At 39.7% G+C, this 15,259-nt stretch overlaps 2 protein-coding genes across 4 annotated transcripts in view; both read left to right on the forward strand.

The window, feature by feature from the left end:
* Positions 1-6,514, forward strand: part of LOC129348459 (protein TBATA-like) — a 9,941-nt gene extending 3,427 nt beyond the window's left edge. For 2 of the 3 annotated variants that reach the window (XM_055008809.1, XM_055008808.1), the window contains exons 3-9: positions 681-851; positions 972-1,060; positions 1,411-1,560; positions 1,879-1,960; positions 3,866-4,034; positions 4,127-4,167; positions 4,854-6,514. In XM_055008809.1, coding sequence (XP_054864784.1) covers positions 681-851; positions 972-1,060; positions 1,411-1,560; positions 1,879-1,960; positions 3,866-4,034; positions 4,127-4,167; positions 4,854-4,936 — 785 coding nt within the window. In that variant the 3' untranslated portion in view covers positions 4,937-6,514. The remainder of the gene's footprint in view (positions 1-680; positions 852-971; positions 1,061-1,410; positions 1,561-1,878; positions 1,961-3,865; positions 4,035-4,126; positions 4,168-4,853) is intronic. The other variant, XM_055008810.1, reaches the window with a different exon arrangement.
* Positions 6,515-9,463: 2,949 nt separating this feature from the next.
* Positions 9,464-15,183, forward strand: LOC129348460 (DNA repair endonuclease XPF-like). Its single transcript, XM_055008811.1, has 8 exons — positions 9,464-10,829; positions 11,060-11,255; positions 11,364-11,569; positions 11,687-11,818; positions 11,943-12,047; positions 12,485-13,151; positions 13,250-13,362; positions 14,129-15,183. Exons 1-8 carry the CDS (start codon positions 10,562-10,564, stop codon positions 14,866-14,868), a joined length of 2,427 nt encoding a protein of 808 aa, XP_054864786.1. The 5' UTR covers positions 9,464-10,561; the 3' UTR covers positions 14,869-15,183.
* Positions 15,184-15,259: the final 76 nt, after the last annotated feature.

Here is a 15,259-nt window from a genome sequence, read left to right on the forward strand (position 1 = left end):
GCACATTCTAGAAGAAGCAACAGGGTATACTTACTTCTGAGCCATTATATGCAGGGATTACTTTCTGGGAGAAAAATTCTAAACATGTAAAGTTGATGGACAGAGATGAGCTTTTAGACTTGTTAGCGGATGCTAAGACAATTCACGCTGCTTGAATAGCTTCCTATTACATTAAAAACTGTTCTGTTAATATGTTCATGTGATAATTTTGCATGTGCAGCTTATTCTGATTCCCCCAAGTAGGGTTTTCTCTTTGCAGCTGCCAAGCACTTTGAGGCTTTGCGTAAAATTTCTACCACTGGAAAGTCTCACACCCACATTTTCAGGTGGTGATGATTTGAAAATCCATTAAATGACAAGATAAATGAGACCATTAACCCTGACAGCGTCCATGCCTGAGATTAGTAATAATTCACAAGTTACATACACTTCAAATGAAATATTTCATGGCCTGCTCTTTGGGCACCTGTATTACCAATATCTTCCATGTAAGAGACGACTGCTTTATTGGTAGAAGAGTCACTTTTCTCCTTGATGTGGCCATGAAGTTGCTGCATTTAGTCTTAGCAGGCAATCTAATGGCTGTAGTTCTTCAGGGTACAGGTTTGATTGTCCCTTACTTCTGAAGTACTTTATCTTCTGTTTGCATAGTCATTACCAAGCTGCTCTCCCATCCACAGGACTCAATGGCAGGCCAATTTGCATGGTACGAGATGACTGGTGTGTCACCTCATCATTATTTCCTCATCCACTTCTCAAGGGCCACGTCCTCAGGAAATCACCCGGGCCCGCTTTTACCTTCCCACTCACTCAAAACCTCCATGCAGTCAGCGGAAACAATAACAAATCAGGTGAGGTTTAAGTGCGTACAGGGCACCTAAATTTTCTCATTACTTTTCTGAAGCTGAGCCATGAAAGAATGCAATTTAGATTTAGAATAATGAGAGTCATTTCCCATATTTATTTCGCAGCACTGTTTTCAGAAGCCTGGAGGGATGAACTTAAAGAACTTGTTGCAAAAGTCAATCTGTCTTTTCGAGCACAATTGGGAAAAAATGAGGTATGTATATTGCTGTTATCCAGATAACGACACACTTTTTGCCTAGCTACTGTTTTTGCCTGAAGCTACAACATACCTCTTTGCACTAAAATTTCAGTGTAATAGTATAATATGCCCTTTTCTAGCAGTACAGATCACCTGAAGTGGAATTTTTAATTGTAATATGGCAAAAGAAGCTTTTGGCATGCAGAAACATTGTATACAGTTTGCCCAATTCTAGCTATAAAGTGCTTGACAAAACAAAAGAATCAAGCTGCTAGCATGGCAGTGTTCTATGTCTTATTAATTTTGTATGGCTCCTCCTAGCCCCTGTAGATATTAAACTGGATGCATGTATCGATATATTCCAGGACCAACCTGAGGATGAATTTGTGCACCAAAAGACTCAGTATTCAGCTGATACTGGGAGAATCATCCCTCCATCCAGCAAGTCTTACCTGCACAGATCTCATTCCCAACACCTAAAGTATCCTCAACCCTTCCAGGATCAAGAACTCACGGTGACTCACAGCTCCACTGATCTTGAGTTCCTTTGTAATCATCAAAAAGTGGCATTTTGGGGTAGTTTGGCGTTGAAATGAAGCACAGCTAAGTAATATTTTATCTCAGTAAAGAAGGGTTTAAAAGCAGATTTCCAAAGTCACAGAAATAATTCAGAGAGCAAAGCTTTTGGTCTAAAGTTACACTTGTTAAAAAATAGCCTTCGAGGCAGCTTTGTCACAGAGAACCACGGGAGATTAATGAGGCGCTTGATGTAAGTTGTGAAGTTTTTGTGGATTGTGAGCTAATGCTGTGATGGTCTGCTGCTCTGGTGTCAGGTTTTGGAGCTGCTCTGTCAGATCCTGCAGACAGACTCGCTGTCCACAGTGCAGCAGTGGCTTCTGCTTGCAGGCCAAAGAGGTAAAACACGTCATTCCACATGGACAGCCAAGTTATAAATACCACCAACTCTCACTTACATTTGGAGTCTCCAGACTAATGCTTTCTATTGCAGGAGCCTTTCAAAGTCTGCTTCCACCCACAAATGGTATAATATATGACACATTACAAGCCAATGGCAGTGAATTTATATCAACTAGGCATTTCTCAGATGGTTGGCAAATGGTCAGAATAAGTTTGCTGCTCAGATCTTGCCCTACTTTACATTTAAAAAAAGACATTTCTGTACACTGGCTTTGGGTTTTACATGCTAAATATTTTTCTAATATCAATTCTTTAATGAATACTGCAATTTAATTCCTTTTTAAGTTTCTATCGGCATATAGCTTACTAAAGGTTATACATCAGATGTTTTGCAAACTGGTGTGGTTAAGGTTTTGCATTATACGGTCAAAAAAGAATCAGAATTTTTACTGTGTCACCTGCCGACTGCTGTAGAGAATCTGATGTTCACCCCAGTTATGACAGACAAGTTAATAAAACTATGGACAAATACCCATAATTACACTCTAAATGCCCTATACATATCAATTCTTAATGTTTAGTCAGTTTCATTAAATTATTTGAACATTGTATGAGTTCAAATATATAAAAACAGCATAAATTATAAAATTAGGGTTCAAAGAAGTATCACCTGCAGCTTCGTTATAAATTTGTAGTTTCCAGACTGATTTATACAGTCTGACACTGTGCACTTTTCCCACACACTCATGATTTATCAAATGGCACATTAAACATTAGTGACAATTAATTTATATCAATAGAGGGGTTTGTAGGCCCACAGCATACATATTTTTGGCAGTTATTTGGTCACGTTGAAAATGCAAAATGGATAAAAATCTGTTTTGTGGCTCAAATTTTACACTAATGCTCATTACTGTACCCTGTTCTTCGGTCTAACATGCTTAATAGCCTTCTGTTGTCAATTTATTGAATAGATTTCCTATTTAATGTTTTCTCTTCTCTACTTATTATATTGCCACATACACTTCTATATGTTATTCATGGCTCTTCATTCAGTGTCTTGCATCACTTGTGGCCATGTGCCCGAATTATACCATAAAGAAAATAATCAGACTGTTTTATTTTTTACTTTGCCTCCTGCAGACCACTGAGAGTTAATAATAATAGTAAATAATAATAGATAATAGTTAATAATTTACAAAAGCATCTAGAAATACCCATAACTCCATTGTAAATGTCCTCTGCAGACGGCTGCAATCCAAACTGAAATACTCATTCTTAGATATTGTTAAAAATAGATTCTTATCAATACATATCTCTCTCAAAGTATGAAAATTGAGTAGTTGGTAGGTCGTGTCAACCACAGCCCAGAGGCAATGCTCTTAAATCCAGCAAAAGAGGGACATCTACTTTCTGCACAGCGCTGATTATTCACTACAAGGCATTTAACATGCGACTGATTGTGTGCAATACTTTTTTAGGTAATGACTGATCTTATTGACAACAGAGATCTCAGAAACTTGTCAATCAGATGTGGTACCAGTGGCATTATAGCTCATAGTAATGGATCTCTCTTATTATAATTCTTTGGCTTTTAATTCACTTGGTGAGCCACGGCCGTATAATATTGCCTTGAATCGATTAAAAAAAGCTGTGCACACTTTCTTCTTCTTCTTTTTGGTGCATCTTGTGAATATGAACCTCATCTGCGCTAATTATTGATACTGAAATATTTTTTTTAATGATGAATGCATTTAAGGACTCCAGTTAAAAAGGTTTTCTGTTCTGTATTTAATTACTGCAACTCATAGAGCTCTCTGAGTGAACCACTGAAAGCGTATATTTTCCTGTATTACTGTGATAACTCTTCTGCTGGTGTTATGTGATTCAACACACCCTCAGAGAAGGACCTTGTGATGGGGATGCTCAGACGAGCTCTGGACGGCGTCGACCTCTCAGGCCGTCGTAACCAGCGAACCTTCCAGCAGCTCCAGGCTTTTCATCCAGGTGCATCTCCACCAGCGTACAGTCCATCATTTGACCAGCCGTGGAGAAAACCCTGGAGAACGAGGTCAGAGCGAATGACTCACATTTTCATCAGTTTTCTCTGCTGGCAAATATTTCAAGTTTGACATCTTCAATCTTGTTTATTTTCCTCCACAGCTCATACAAAGCGAATCCGATTTCCGGCGATGACAAACCAGGTAACTCAACACTTCCTCTGTTCCTTGTGTGTCTCAGTTTGCTGTTTATTATGAACACAACATTTTTTGCTCCTTCTTTTATTGCCATGATTGAGTATTTTTTTATGCAGTTGCCTTTTATGTGCATCCTTGGATTAAGTAACATCGCTCTGTCTTATACGATACAATCAATTTTAAGTGTGACGTTTTTTTAGCATCAATCTTTTTGATGAAACCAGAGGAAACCCTGAGAATCAATAAAATCCTTCAGCCAGCTCCTCTTTTGAAATGTTCATTGTCTTCCTGTCAAATTTTCTTGATTGATTTGTCCATTGTATTTTTTTTCTTAAAGGGTGTAGACTATGCAGTTTCACAATAATCACAAAACAGTCAGAGCAGTGGTCCTGCAGTCTTTCTCACTGCGCAATATCTGTCTGTATCGTATCTGCATGGATAATAATGTACAATGTAGACAAAATGCTGCCTCTTTTGCATTATACAGTATGTCATTGATTCAATGATCTGTATCTACGATAATATGTAGCTGCAGAAAAAGAGCACTTTTCTTATCTAGTGCAAGTAAGAACTAAACATTCCCAAAACAACTGCTGATTGCATAATGAGTTTCCATTCTTTTCAGAGTAGAGCAGGTGGCAAATGTAAAAGTGCTGTCCCTATAGGAATCTGACTGGAGTGTCTCTTTGCAGAGAGGATTGGAGATGCAGAGGTCCTTGAAATCCATGCAGGACCTCAGGATCATCCTCAGGATCCTGCACTTCAGAGTACATAAAGTCGTTTTGACTGTGCTGATAACTGCAGTATGATAATTTTGTTTATTGCTCCCATGATCACAGGTTATTCTTAGCATGTTTGCTTTATACCTCGATATTTCTGTGTGCACATGCTGCTTTCATCAGAGGACTTCACCAGATTGCTTTTCATTTGCACTTCATTAACACCATATATTGTAGCTGTAATAGTGTTGCCCCATGCTGCGGATGATGTCATATTATCTATCAGCTGTCTGACGTAGTCTGGCACCATATTAGGTAACGTTGTATGAACTGTTGCTTGATGTGAATTAAAATTTCAAATTGGATTTTTTAAAAATGATTTTGTGCACCTAAACATGATCTAATCGAACTAAAAATGCCAAAATCAAAGTAGAAATGCATATTGCATTATAACATTGTTGACTTTGTTTCCAGACAGAAAGTTATAAGTTGCAATGCATTTAGCAACACAGTGTCACTTAGGATGCTAAATGGTGCACCTGGAATAGCAAACCTACCTTGCTAAATGCACATAGATCTGCAGCAGGACAGATGATCTTATTTCCTTTGAAAAATATGAAGTCCAAAAGTATAATTAACATGATTTTAAGTAGAGACTTCTCTTGAGAAATGTGAACTTGAATTCATGCATAAAGCATGGCACACATTAGCATAATTCTGTATGATGGAGGAACCTTTTTCCTTTCCTTACTCTGTGTCCCTTCTGTTGTGGATAAAATGCTGAATGTCTTCAGTAATGCCTGTACAGTACAGGAGCACAGCTGCGAACAGAAGTTTACATACACTCTGAAAGACAATGTAGATCATGACAGCCTTGAGTTTCCCATGACTCCTACAACTCTTAATTTTCTAGAATGGAATGACTGAAACACACGCATCACAAAAAGCAATCGGGCATTTTGGGGTTTTCACTGATATGGCTAAGTCTGCTGAGTCAAAAATATACATACAGCAATTCTAATTTTGGATTCAGTGTTCCTTTGCCCATTTTGTTTTTACCTCAGTTTGTTATACTTGCAAACAACTGATTGCACAGTTGATTTTGTAATCTGAAACATCTTTGAAATGGCTCCAAGTGACTTTCCTCACTTGTTGAAGTCGAGATTTGTTGTTTCATATCTGTACTCTGCTCCTTCGACTTTGAGTCTATCAAATGGGTTGTAATTAAGTTGACTCGGGGAAGCAGCTGTAGTCAGTCATAATCACTCATGAAAATTTAAGAGGCCATGGCACTTTCAATTGATTCCCACAGCTTTCTACATCACTAGAACTGATAATTCAAGTAGCTGTATGTATATTTTTGACCCAGCAGAGTTTGTCATCGTTCCAGAAGACCTGTAATATATCTTTGAATGAACCAAAATGTATGATTGTTATTTGTGACAAAGATGCATGTGTTTCAAGGTCTTTACAAGTGTATGTAAACTTTTGTTCACGATTATTTATGACATTGCAGATCAGGTTACATTCAGCCAGATATTATCAAGATTAGACCTCTTCATGTAGCTGACTCAGATTTCCCAGTCAGCACATGAAGGACAGAAGGACAGAGGGACAGAAGGACAGAGGGACAGAAGGACAGAGGACAGAGGGACAGAGGGACAGAGGACAGAGGGACAGAGGGACAGAAGGACAGAGGACAGAAGGACAGAAGGACAGAGGGACAGAAGGACAGAGGGACAGAGGGACAGAAGGACAGAGGGATAGAAGGACAGAGGGACAGAAGGACAGAAGGACAGAGGGACAGAAGGACAGAGGGACCGAGGCCACGAGACAACGACACCCAGAGACGACCAACAGCCATGAGTGGAGGAACAGGAAGGATGTTAAGGAGCGTGGAGGAGCAGGATGCACTGCTAATTTAAATGTGCTTTAGTCAGAAGACGACAGATACTGCATGTTTACAGAAGACTTTAGTACATAGTTATGTCTGTATCTCTGACTAAAGGAAGGTGCTATAAATCTAGACTGCTGGTTGACTTCCCATGATGCACCTCTCCTCTTTGGAGGAGAAGAGGAAACTTTGGATTTGTTGGGTTTCACTGTCTTAACCTGATTAATATGAGGTTCCTGGAGTTGACATATGTAGTAAACTGGTAGTAATCTAATTAAAATGTAATGTGACTGAACTGAATATCAGACTGAACACATTTCATTTAAAAACATTTGGGGGACAAGTTCATTCTTTGTTTGACCTGATCGAACTTGAAAAGAGAGCAAATACCAAAAAAAGAAAAACTGCATCTGTTTGTTCAGGGAGTTTGACAGTCATCAACCTTTCCTTTGATATTAGATTTCAAGAGAACCACATTTTATGCTGGGGAAATTATATTAGCCTGAATAATGTATTTAAAACTGAAAAAAGCATACTGTGATGTTGTTCTAAAACATGTACAGCGTTTGAATCAAGAACTGGTTATTTTAACTTGGGGATAAACACAAAGAGAGTATTTACTGAATACACAAATGTTGCATCCCATAGTATTAACACACTGAGCTCATTTCTAGTGGTTGTTTTTCTGAGATTACCAAAATACAGTAGATAATGAAATAATACAAATAAAACTAATAACCAGTTTATTCCTTATTTTTGGCAGAGTTTACACATGAACTTCTTAACAGCTGAAAATTTTTATGAAAGACTCTTTTCTCATCAGTTTTGTCTAAAATGACTTTTTTTGAGAGAGAGAAATGAAGAGAGAAAAACAGAATCATCTATGTAGAAATCTTGTTTATGTATTTTTACACATCATTTCCAAAATGAAAGTCTTTTAATTTACTTATTTCAAATTTCAGTACGTCTGTATCATCACAAAGTAACTGCTTTTGCTTATTGAAAGAACATAGTTTGTGTTGATTTAACAGAATTCTTGCTGATAAAGAAAAAACACTGTGGTAAGCTGTATGACACAAGGAGGCTGCATGCCTTGATGTAAAAAAGATAACTAGACCTAGGAAACATCAATGCTGATTTTATACCAGTCACATCTTAAATAAGAACCAGAGTCAAATATCATTAATCACATAAATCATCTGGATGTAGAGGTTGCTTACATTTCACATATATATGTACATATCTCTGCATTTAGAAAAAAAAGTGTTTAGCTGTTTAACTGCCTGTATATTCCAGAATATTTTTGTTTTAAAAAGTATAAACTATGAATTGCAGACATGTAGCGTAAATAACAATGTGTTGCTCAGGTTTGGTTGTTTTCAAAAGAATGCACTGAATTTGCTAAAATAAGAAATCCTATGTTGATATTTTTGTTGATTACTTTTGTAGACAAGATATGATACTTACAGAGATGGTAGAGTCGCTTAGCCAGCCCTGTTCTGTAGTAAATAAAGACAGATTCAGAATAACTGCTAAGATCCTCCCTGTCACTTGATGGCGCTGTGGGCCCTGAACGCACCACTCACTGTCTCTCACTCCACGTTTGTTTTTAGCGTCACCGCAGGAAGTTCGATTTCAAAACACTGAACAACAGGCAGAAGAGCAGCTGCTGTACATCACAAAGACTTACTTTACATTCAGCTAACAGTAATTCTTGGCAGTAAGTGGCAGTTTGGTGATTTGCTGCAGTTCATGCGGGTTTACTCGGAGCAGGGCAGCCTGGTCCTCCTGCTCAACACAACCACACCTGAACAGTAAGCTTAGCTTAGCATGCTACACATTACCTGTGAACGCCTCACCCGTTGCTAGGTGGTAGGTGCTAGCAAGGCGGCTAATATGGCAACAGTAAACAGTAATAATCCGGCCTTTTTCGCTGTTATCCTGACGTTTCGGTAGTATTTTGCCTGCGCTGTACCCTGCATTATAACCTGTTTAGTTTTTACGACTTGACAGTGATTTAAAGGACCAGTTCAACTTATATAATGCAGTTTCCCACCTAGCAAAAGTGATTGCAGCCCCTTCATTGTATCTGAAATGGTGGTGTTGCACCAGAATTGCCTGGTTTCATTCACTGAGGCTGTAATTTGAAGTTTATGGCTTATATCGTAAATGCAAAAGAGATCACTTCTGTTTATATATATATATATATTTAAAACCCTTCTGCAACGTAAATGTAAACAAGGTTATTACACATACCAAACACATACAAAACATAGAAAATAATACAGTATTATTACTTATAGTCATTCTAAATGTCAGGCCAGATTACATAAAAACCTCTAACGTTTCTTGGTCACAATTATGCAGTTAAAACAAAGTTTCACAAAGATAAAGTTTTGCTATCACCACAGCCATAAAATTATGTGTATTTGGACGCTCTGTCCATTTGGTCCAGATAAAAGCAGCTGTAGACGTGTGTAATCTGGATGATACAGCTTTAATTGTCAGTTTTGGGTAGATGATCAGTTTTTGGCACACACCTGTTATTTGTTCAAAGACACTGTGGCTAAAAATAATATCCAACAACAACCTGACATGTTCCTACCAGTAATTTACATAACTGAAGCAACAGAGCATCAGTGCTGTCCTGTTTGTCACTAACACTGCTGTAATACACCTCATCTTAGCTGCCTCTTTGTGTTTAACAGTATTTCAGACAGAAGTGTTGTCACACTTCAGAGAAGGAGAGCCTTTTATGAGGTAATAAATGTTGGATTCTAAATTGTAGTGTCTTTGCCTTTATCACAGAAGTGTCTGTTTAGATAAATGAAAAAATTTTGACTGTCCCACTTCCCACAGGAAAAAATCATATTTGATATCTTTTAATAAATATTACGATGGAGATATTGAAGCAAAAATGATGATATGATCTTTGATAGGGCCTGTACCAAACAAACCTGTTGCCTCATTTCTGGAAAATACAATTTGTAGTCCTGAACATCTCTATGTAACTGCAGTGCTTCATTTATAATGCTTTGTTGTGACACATTTGTAGGACCCTGTGATTTGGATTCTGCACTTGGCCATATTACAATTTTGATAACACTTAACTTATTTGTTCAGACCTATTAATGGAATTCCTTAATGTTAGTTGGCAATCCGAAGACTATCCAAGTCATTCTGATTTTAAGTATAAAAATCTTTTTTCAATATATGGATAAACCAGGTGTGACTTTTAAAATCCATTCATGGATGGATGACACTGAATCAAAACATGCTGAGTTATTCTTGTATTCATAAAGCATTTTGTATTTTAAGTGTCTCAGATACTCTTTGGATTGCGGATCAGTACTCGGGACCTCCATTAATGAAAAGACAGTCATTATTTCATCTTTACTGTTTACTGACCCCATCCTTTAGGAGCACCTGACTTAGTATTTTATTCACTTTTAAGCTACCAACATGATTGTTTTTGACCCACTGTAACAATCTAGATTTTTTTCACCATTAGTTTTTTTTAGGATTTGTCATCGCAGAACTGTGTAGGCGACCTAAACACTACACTAGGCAAGAAGATAAAAATTTTGCATGATTCTGGGTTATCAACATTGTGAATTGTACTTTTTCTCAATGTGCAAAGTTGTGTAGAACAGGAAAATCAAGATTTGTTTTTACCTTGTGAGCAAGTCTGTTTGCTGTTTTTATAAGATGGAAGACTGAACATTTCTACGTTGAAACAGCAGTGAACTGATGAAAAAACACAGTTACATCTGAGCCATTTTGAGCCATGAAGGGATTATTTTCATTTAAAATAACAATAAATGACTGGAGAATACGTTATCAACGTAGTTTCTTTCTCATCTTTCTTTCTCAGGAGTATTTCACGGAGCAGTTGAGAGTGGAGGGAGTCACCCACCTGCCGAGGACGGTCACCAGCGATGTCCAGAGCGCTGAGCGTTATAACGTTTACACTGAGGGAGGGGTGCTGTTTGTCACCAGCAGAATCCTGGTGGTGGACTTCCTCACTGACCGCATCCCTGCTCATCTTATATCAGGTCAGAAAATGAGAGCCATGTTTGTTTTCTTTCATATTCTTCATCATTAGCAGTTATTAGTCTCAATTATCTTGCAATATTTGCTGGTGTATTTGCATGTTATAGTAGCTGCATACATGCTTTATCGTCTCACTTTATTTTAAAACGGTACAAAACCAAAGAAGTTGTGTTAGTTTAACCATTTCAAATGCATGCAGTATTTACAGCCTTTTGATCCACCCCCCCTCTAGGTATCCTGGTGGATCGCGCCCCTAAAATAATTGAGTCATGCCAGGAGGCCTTCACCCTTCTTCTGTTCAGACAGAAGAACAAGACAGGCTTCATTAAGGCCTTCACTGACAAGGCCACAGCTTTCTCCTCAGGCTTCTGCCAAGTAGAGCGTGTGATGAGAAACCTCTTCGTCAAGAAGCTGTACTTGTGGCCCAGGTACGATGAGCTTATTCCATGGCAAACATTTCATTTAACACATTGTATTTTATTAATAAAATACCTTGTTGATAATCTATGAAGGAGGTGAATGTTCTTTCTTTAAAGTTCTGTTTGTTTCACTCCCATCCAGACTATCCGTCACTGCCTGGACCCCCTGTGGCATCAGCTAGGAGCAAAGACCAAGGCTCTGGTTCAGGACCTGAAGGTGCTGAGGGTCCTCCTGCTCTACCTCACCCAGTACGACTGTGTCACCTTCTTCGATTTGCTCGAGTCCCTGCGCTCCAGCCAGAAGAACTTTGGCTCCAATTCAGGTAAACTAGATGTACTTAGTTGCTCTCAGTGCCTGATCGAGGGAAAATTCCTGCTTAATTTTTGTAATCTATTGATTGTTTCTGTGTTTGATTGCTTGTGTCTGTTGTGACTTTCAGGTTGGCTGTTCCTGGACTCCAGTACCTCCATGTTTGTGAACGCTAGGAGCAGAGTGTTCCGCGTTCCTGAGAGCAAAAAGAAACTCAAAGTTGGAGCAGAAGCTGAGAAACAGAAGCCAACCTCTGCCTCAGGTAACTGACCAATGAGCACATCTCTGACAGTGTCTTCTTCAAAGTAGATATCCAAATGATTAAATGCTTGTGTGTGTATTCGTGTTGAAACGACTAAAGGCTCAGTCTATTGTGTGGGTTTCAGAGATGAAGCGGGAGCTGGTGCTGGAGAAGAGCCCAAAGTGGGAGGCTCTGACTGAGGTGCTGGAGGAGATCGAGAGGGAGAACAAGAGCTCTCAACATGAACCAGGTTAGAGCTCAGTGCTGTTAAACTACTATAGCAGTCTGTTGTGTCAACAGTGCATTTAAACCTATGAATTTACAAAAAAATGTACCATTGTTAGAGCATTTTGATCAGCCTGTTAGCTTTTCCAACTTCCTGGTGCACAGCATGGTCCCTTGAAATCCAGTGTAAAAGTTCCAGCTTGGTGAAGACCAGAATAAAACATACGAGCACACAGGAGATTACAAGTGTTCAAATAGGAATGAATGGAGTTCTGATTGACTAGCATAGCATAGGTGTTGGTCAGTGATAGGAGACAACACAAGCTGAGTAAAGTTTGTTGAAAAATTCACCATAAAAGGGTCAATCCAGTTCTGTCATGTATATGCTTTTGATTCATTATTTATATCCCTGTTGTACATACATGTTGTCTAACCACTAACCACCTAACATGTCGCCCTCAGGTCGGGTTCTGATTTGTGCCAGTGATGACCGGACTTGTGCTCAGCTGCAGCAGCGCATCAAACACGGCTCTGATTGGCTGCTCAACCGCCTGTACACGAGAACAATCGGCAAACGGGACTCTGCTGCAGTTGCTGCCTTGGAACTGGACTTAGACAAAAGGGGAAAAGGCCGAGTCAAAAAAGTGTCCAAAGGGAAGGAACCCGCACAGAAAAAAAACACAAAGACCACAAAAACCAAAAGCAGACCGTCACTCACACTGACCCAGATGGTTGGGAAACAGGAGACAGGTGAAGCAGCAGTGATGGGCAGCAGCGGAGACGAGGACGAACTGATGGAGGAACATGAAGGAGAGGAAGAACAGCTTAAATTAGATTTGTCATCAGACGACTATTACGGCGTCCTAAAGGAACCGCTGACTGTGATCCATCCACTGAAAGGCTGCACCGACCCCCACAGCTTGACCCGGGTGCTGCACGAGGTGGAGCCCAGCTTTGTGGTTCTGTACGACGCTGAACTGAGTTTTGTTCGCCAGCTGGAGATTTACAAAGCTAACCGCCCTGGAAAGACACTTAGGGTGTATTTCCTCATCTATGGAGGCTCAACAGAAGAACAGAAGTACCTGACAGCACTGTCTAAAGAAAAGAAAGCGTTTGAACATCTCATCAGGTTAGAACCATTTCTTTCCCCTCAAACCCCTTGGTACTAATATCTACTTAGTTAAGTGCTGGCTTCTCATTGGTGTTTATGTGTGTGTTTTTCTGTAGGGAAAAGGCTACTATGGTCATTCCAGAGGAGAGGGAAGGACGAGAAGACACCAACCTAGATCTTGCTAGAAACTTAGAACCTGCAAATGCCACCACCAACACCCGCAAAGCAGGTATGTCGATTTTATTCAGTTTCTAAATGTCTATATGGGTCATTCCACCTCAACTTACCATCCATCCATCCATTATCTATACTGCGCTTAATCCTCACTAGGGTCGCGGGGGGGTGCTGGAGCCTATCCCAGCTGACTCAGGTGAAGGCAGGGGACACCCTAGACAGGTCGCCAGTCTGTCGCAGGGCTACATACAAAGACAAACAAGCACTCTCACTTTCACACCTACGGGCAATTTAGAGTAATCAATTAACCTCAGCATATTTTTGGACTGCGGGAGGAAGCCGGAGTACCCGGAGAGAACCCACGCATGCACAGGGAGAACATGCAAACTCCATACAGAAAGATCCCGGGAAAGCCGGGACGCGAACCAGGGATCTTCTCGCTGCAAGGCGAAAGTGCTAACCACTACGCCACTGTGCAGCCCCTCAACTTACCAATTTAATGAAAAGTTTACACCTGACCATCTTCAGTTTGACTGATATTTTGTTAAATGGTGAATATTGATTGAGTTTAACATGTGTACAAAAAAGATTGGCGCAAAAATGAATTCAAATTGAATTCAAAAACTAATGTTGCTTGTGACCACAGATTTTACACATGGTCAACTCAATCAATATTCATCACTTTAAAAAAAAATAAGAAATCTGTCAAATTGAAGATGGTTGGGTGTGGGCCGTTCAGTGAAAAACCCATATTTATTTTCTGCCTTTAGTTTTTGACTCATGTCTTGTGTTTTTATTTCCATTCCGTGTCCAATAACCAGGAGGCCAGGAGCAGTCCAGAGAGCCTTCACGAGTCATTGTGGACATGCGTGAGTTCCGCAGTGAGTTGCCTTCCTTGCTGCACCGCCGTGGGCTGGACATTGATCTCGTCACCCTAGAAGTTGGCGACTACATTTTAACCCCAGACACTTGCGTTGAGCGTAAGAGCGTCAGTGACCTGATCGGCTCGTTGCAGAGCGGCCGCCTCTACACCCAGTGCCTCTCCATGACCCGCTACTACAGGAAAGCAGTGCTGCTCATCGAGTTTGACCCGCCTAAACCGTTTTCCCTCATGGCCTGGTCAGACTTCCGTCATGAGATATCGTCAAATGATGTTTCTTCAAAGCTTACTTTACTCACATTGCACTTCCCTTGCCTCCGTATACTCTGGTGCCCCTCCCCACACGCCACAGCCGAGCTCTTCCTGGAACTAAAACAAGGCCAACCCGAACCCGATGCTTCAGCAGCTCAGGCGGTCACAGCTGAGTCAGACCTTGTGGCTGAATCAACAGACCTCTACAACCCCGGACCTTATGACTTCCTCTTGAAAATGCCGGGGGTCAATATGAAAAACTACAGGGCTCTTATTAAAAATGCAGACAGTTTGGCAGACCTAGCCAAACTCAGCCAGAACAAGCTGGCAGAAATACTTGGGAATGCTAATAACGCTAAGTTGCTGTATGAGTTTCTGCATAATGTCGCTGATGTTCCTGCTTCTGTTCAGAAGACCAAACAGACATGATGGACAGTAAATCAGATATTTTGACCGATGTATGTGAATAACTTTTCAGTGACATCAGGATCATTTTTTGTCATCCAAATGTGTGTTGTTTTAATATGCAGAATGAATTTAATATTGCAAATATTTGTATTGTATTTTGGAAACTACTTTGCAAATGTGTGCAATTATATTATTTTTACTCAGAAACAAACAATATTTTTACATTGTGCAATAATAAAATGTCAACTTCTTTTGAAATTTATAATAACGTGTTATTTCAAAGTACAGCTTTCCAGAACAACACAGCTGTTTAATTAAATTCATGTTTGTAAAGCACTGATTCAGAACATAAATGACCTCAGGGCACCTCATATCGTGGGTCACCCAGCAACCCAACAAATCTAGTGATTCT

This window comes from Amphiprion ocellaris, unplaced genomic scaffold (assembly GCF_022539595.1).
Source record: "Amphiprion ocellaris isolate individual 3 ecotype Okinawa unplaced genomic scaffold, ASM2253959v1 Aocel_unscaffolded229, whole genome shotgun sequence".
Taxonomy (NCBI): Eukaryota; Metazoa; Chordata; class Actinopteri; family Pomacentridae; genus Amphiprion; species Amphiprion ocellaris.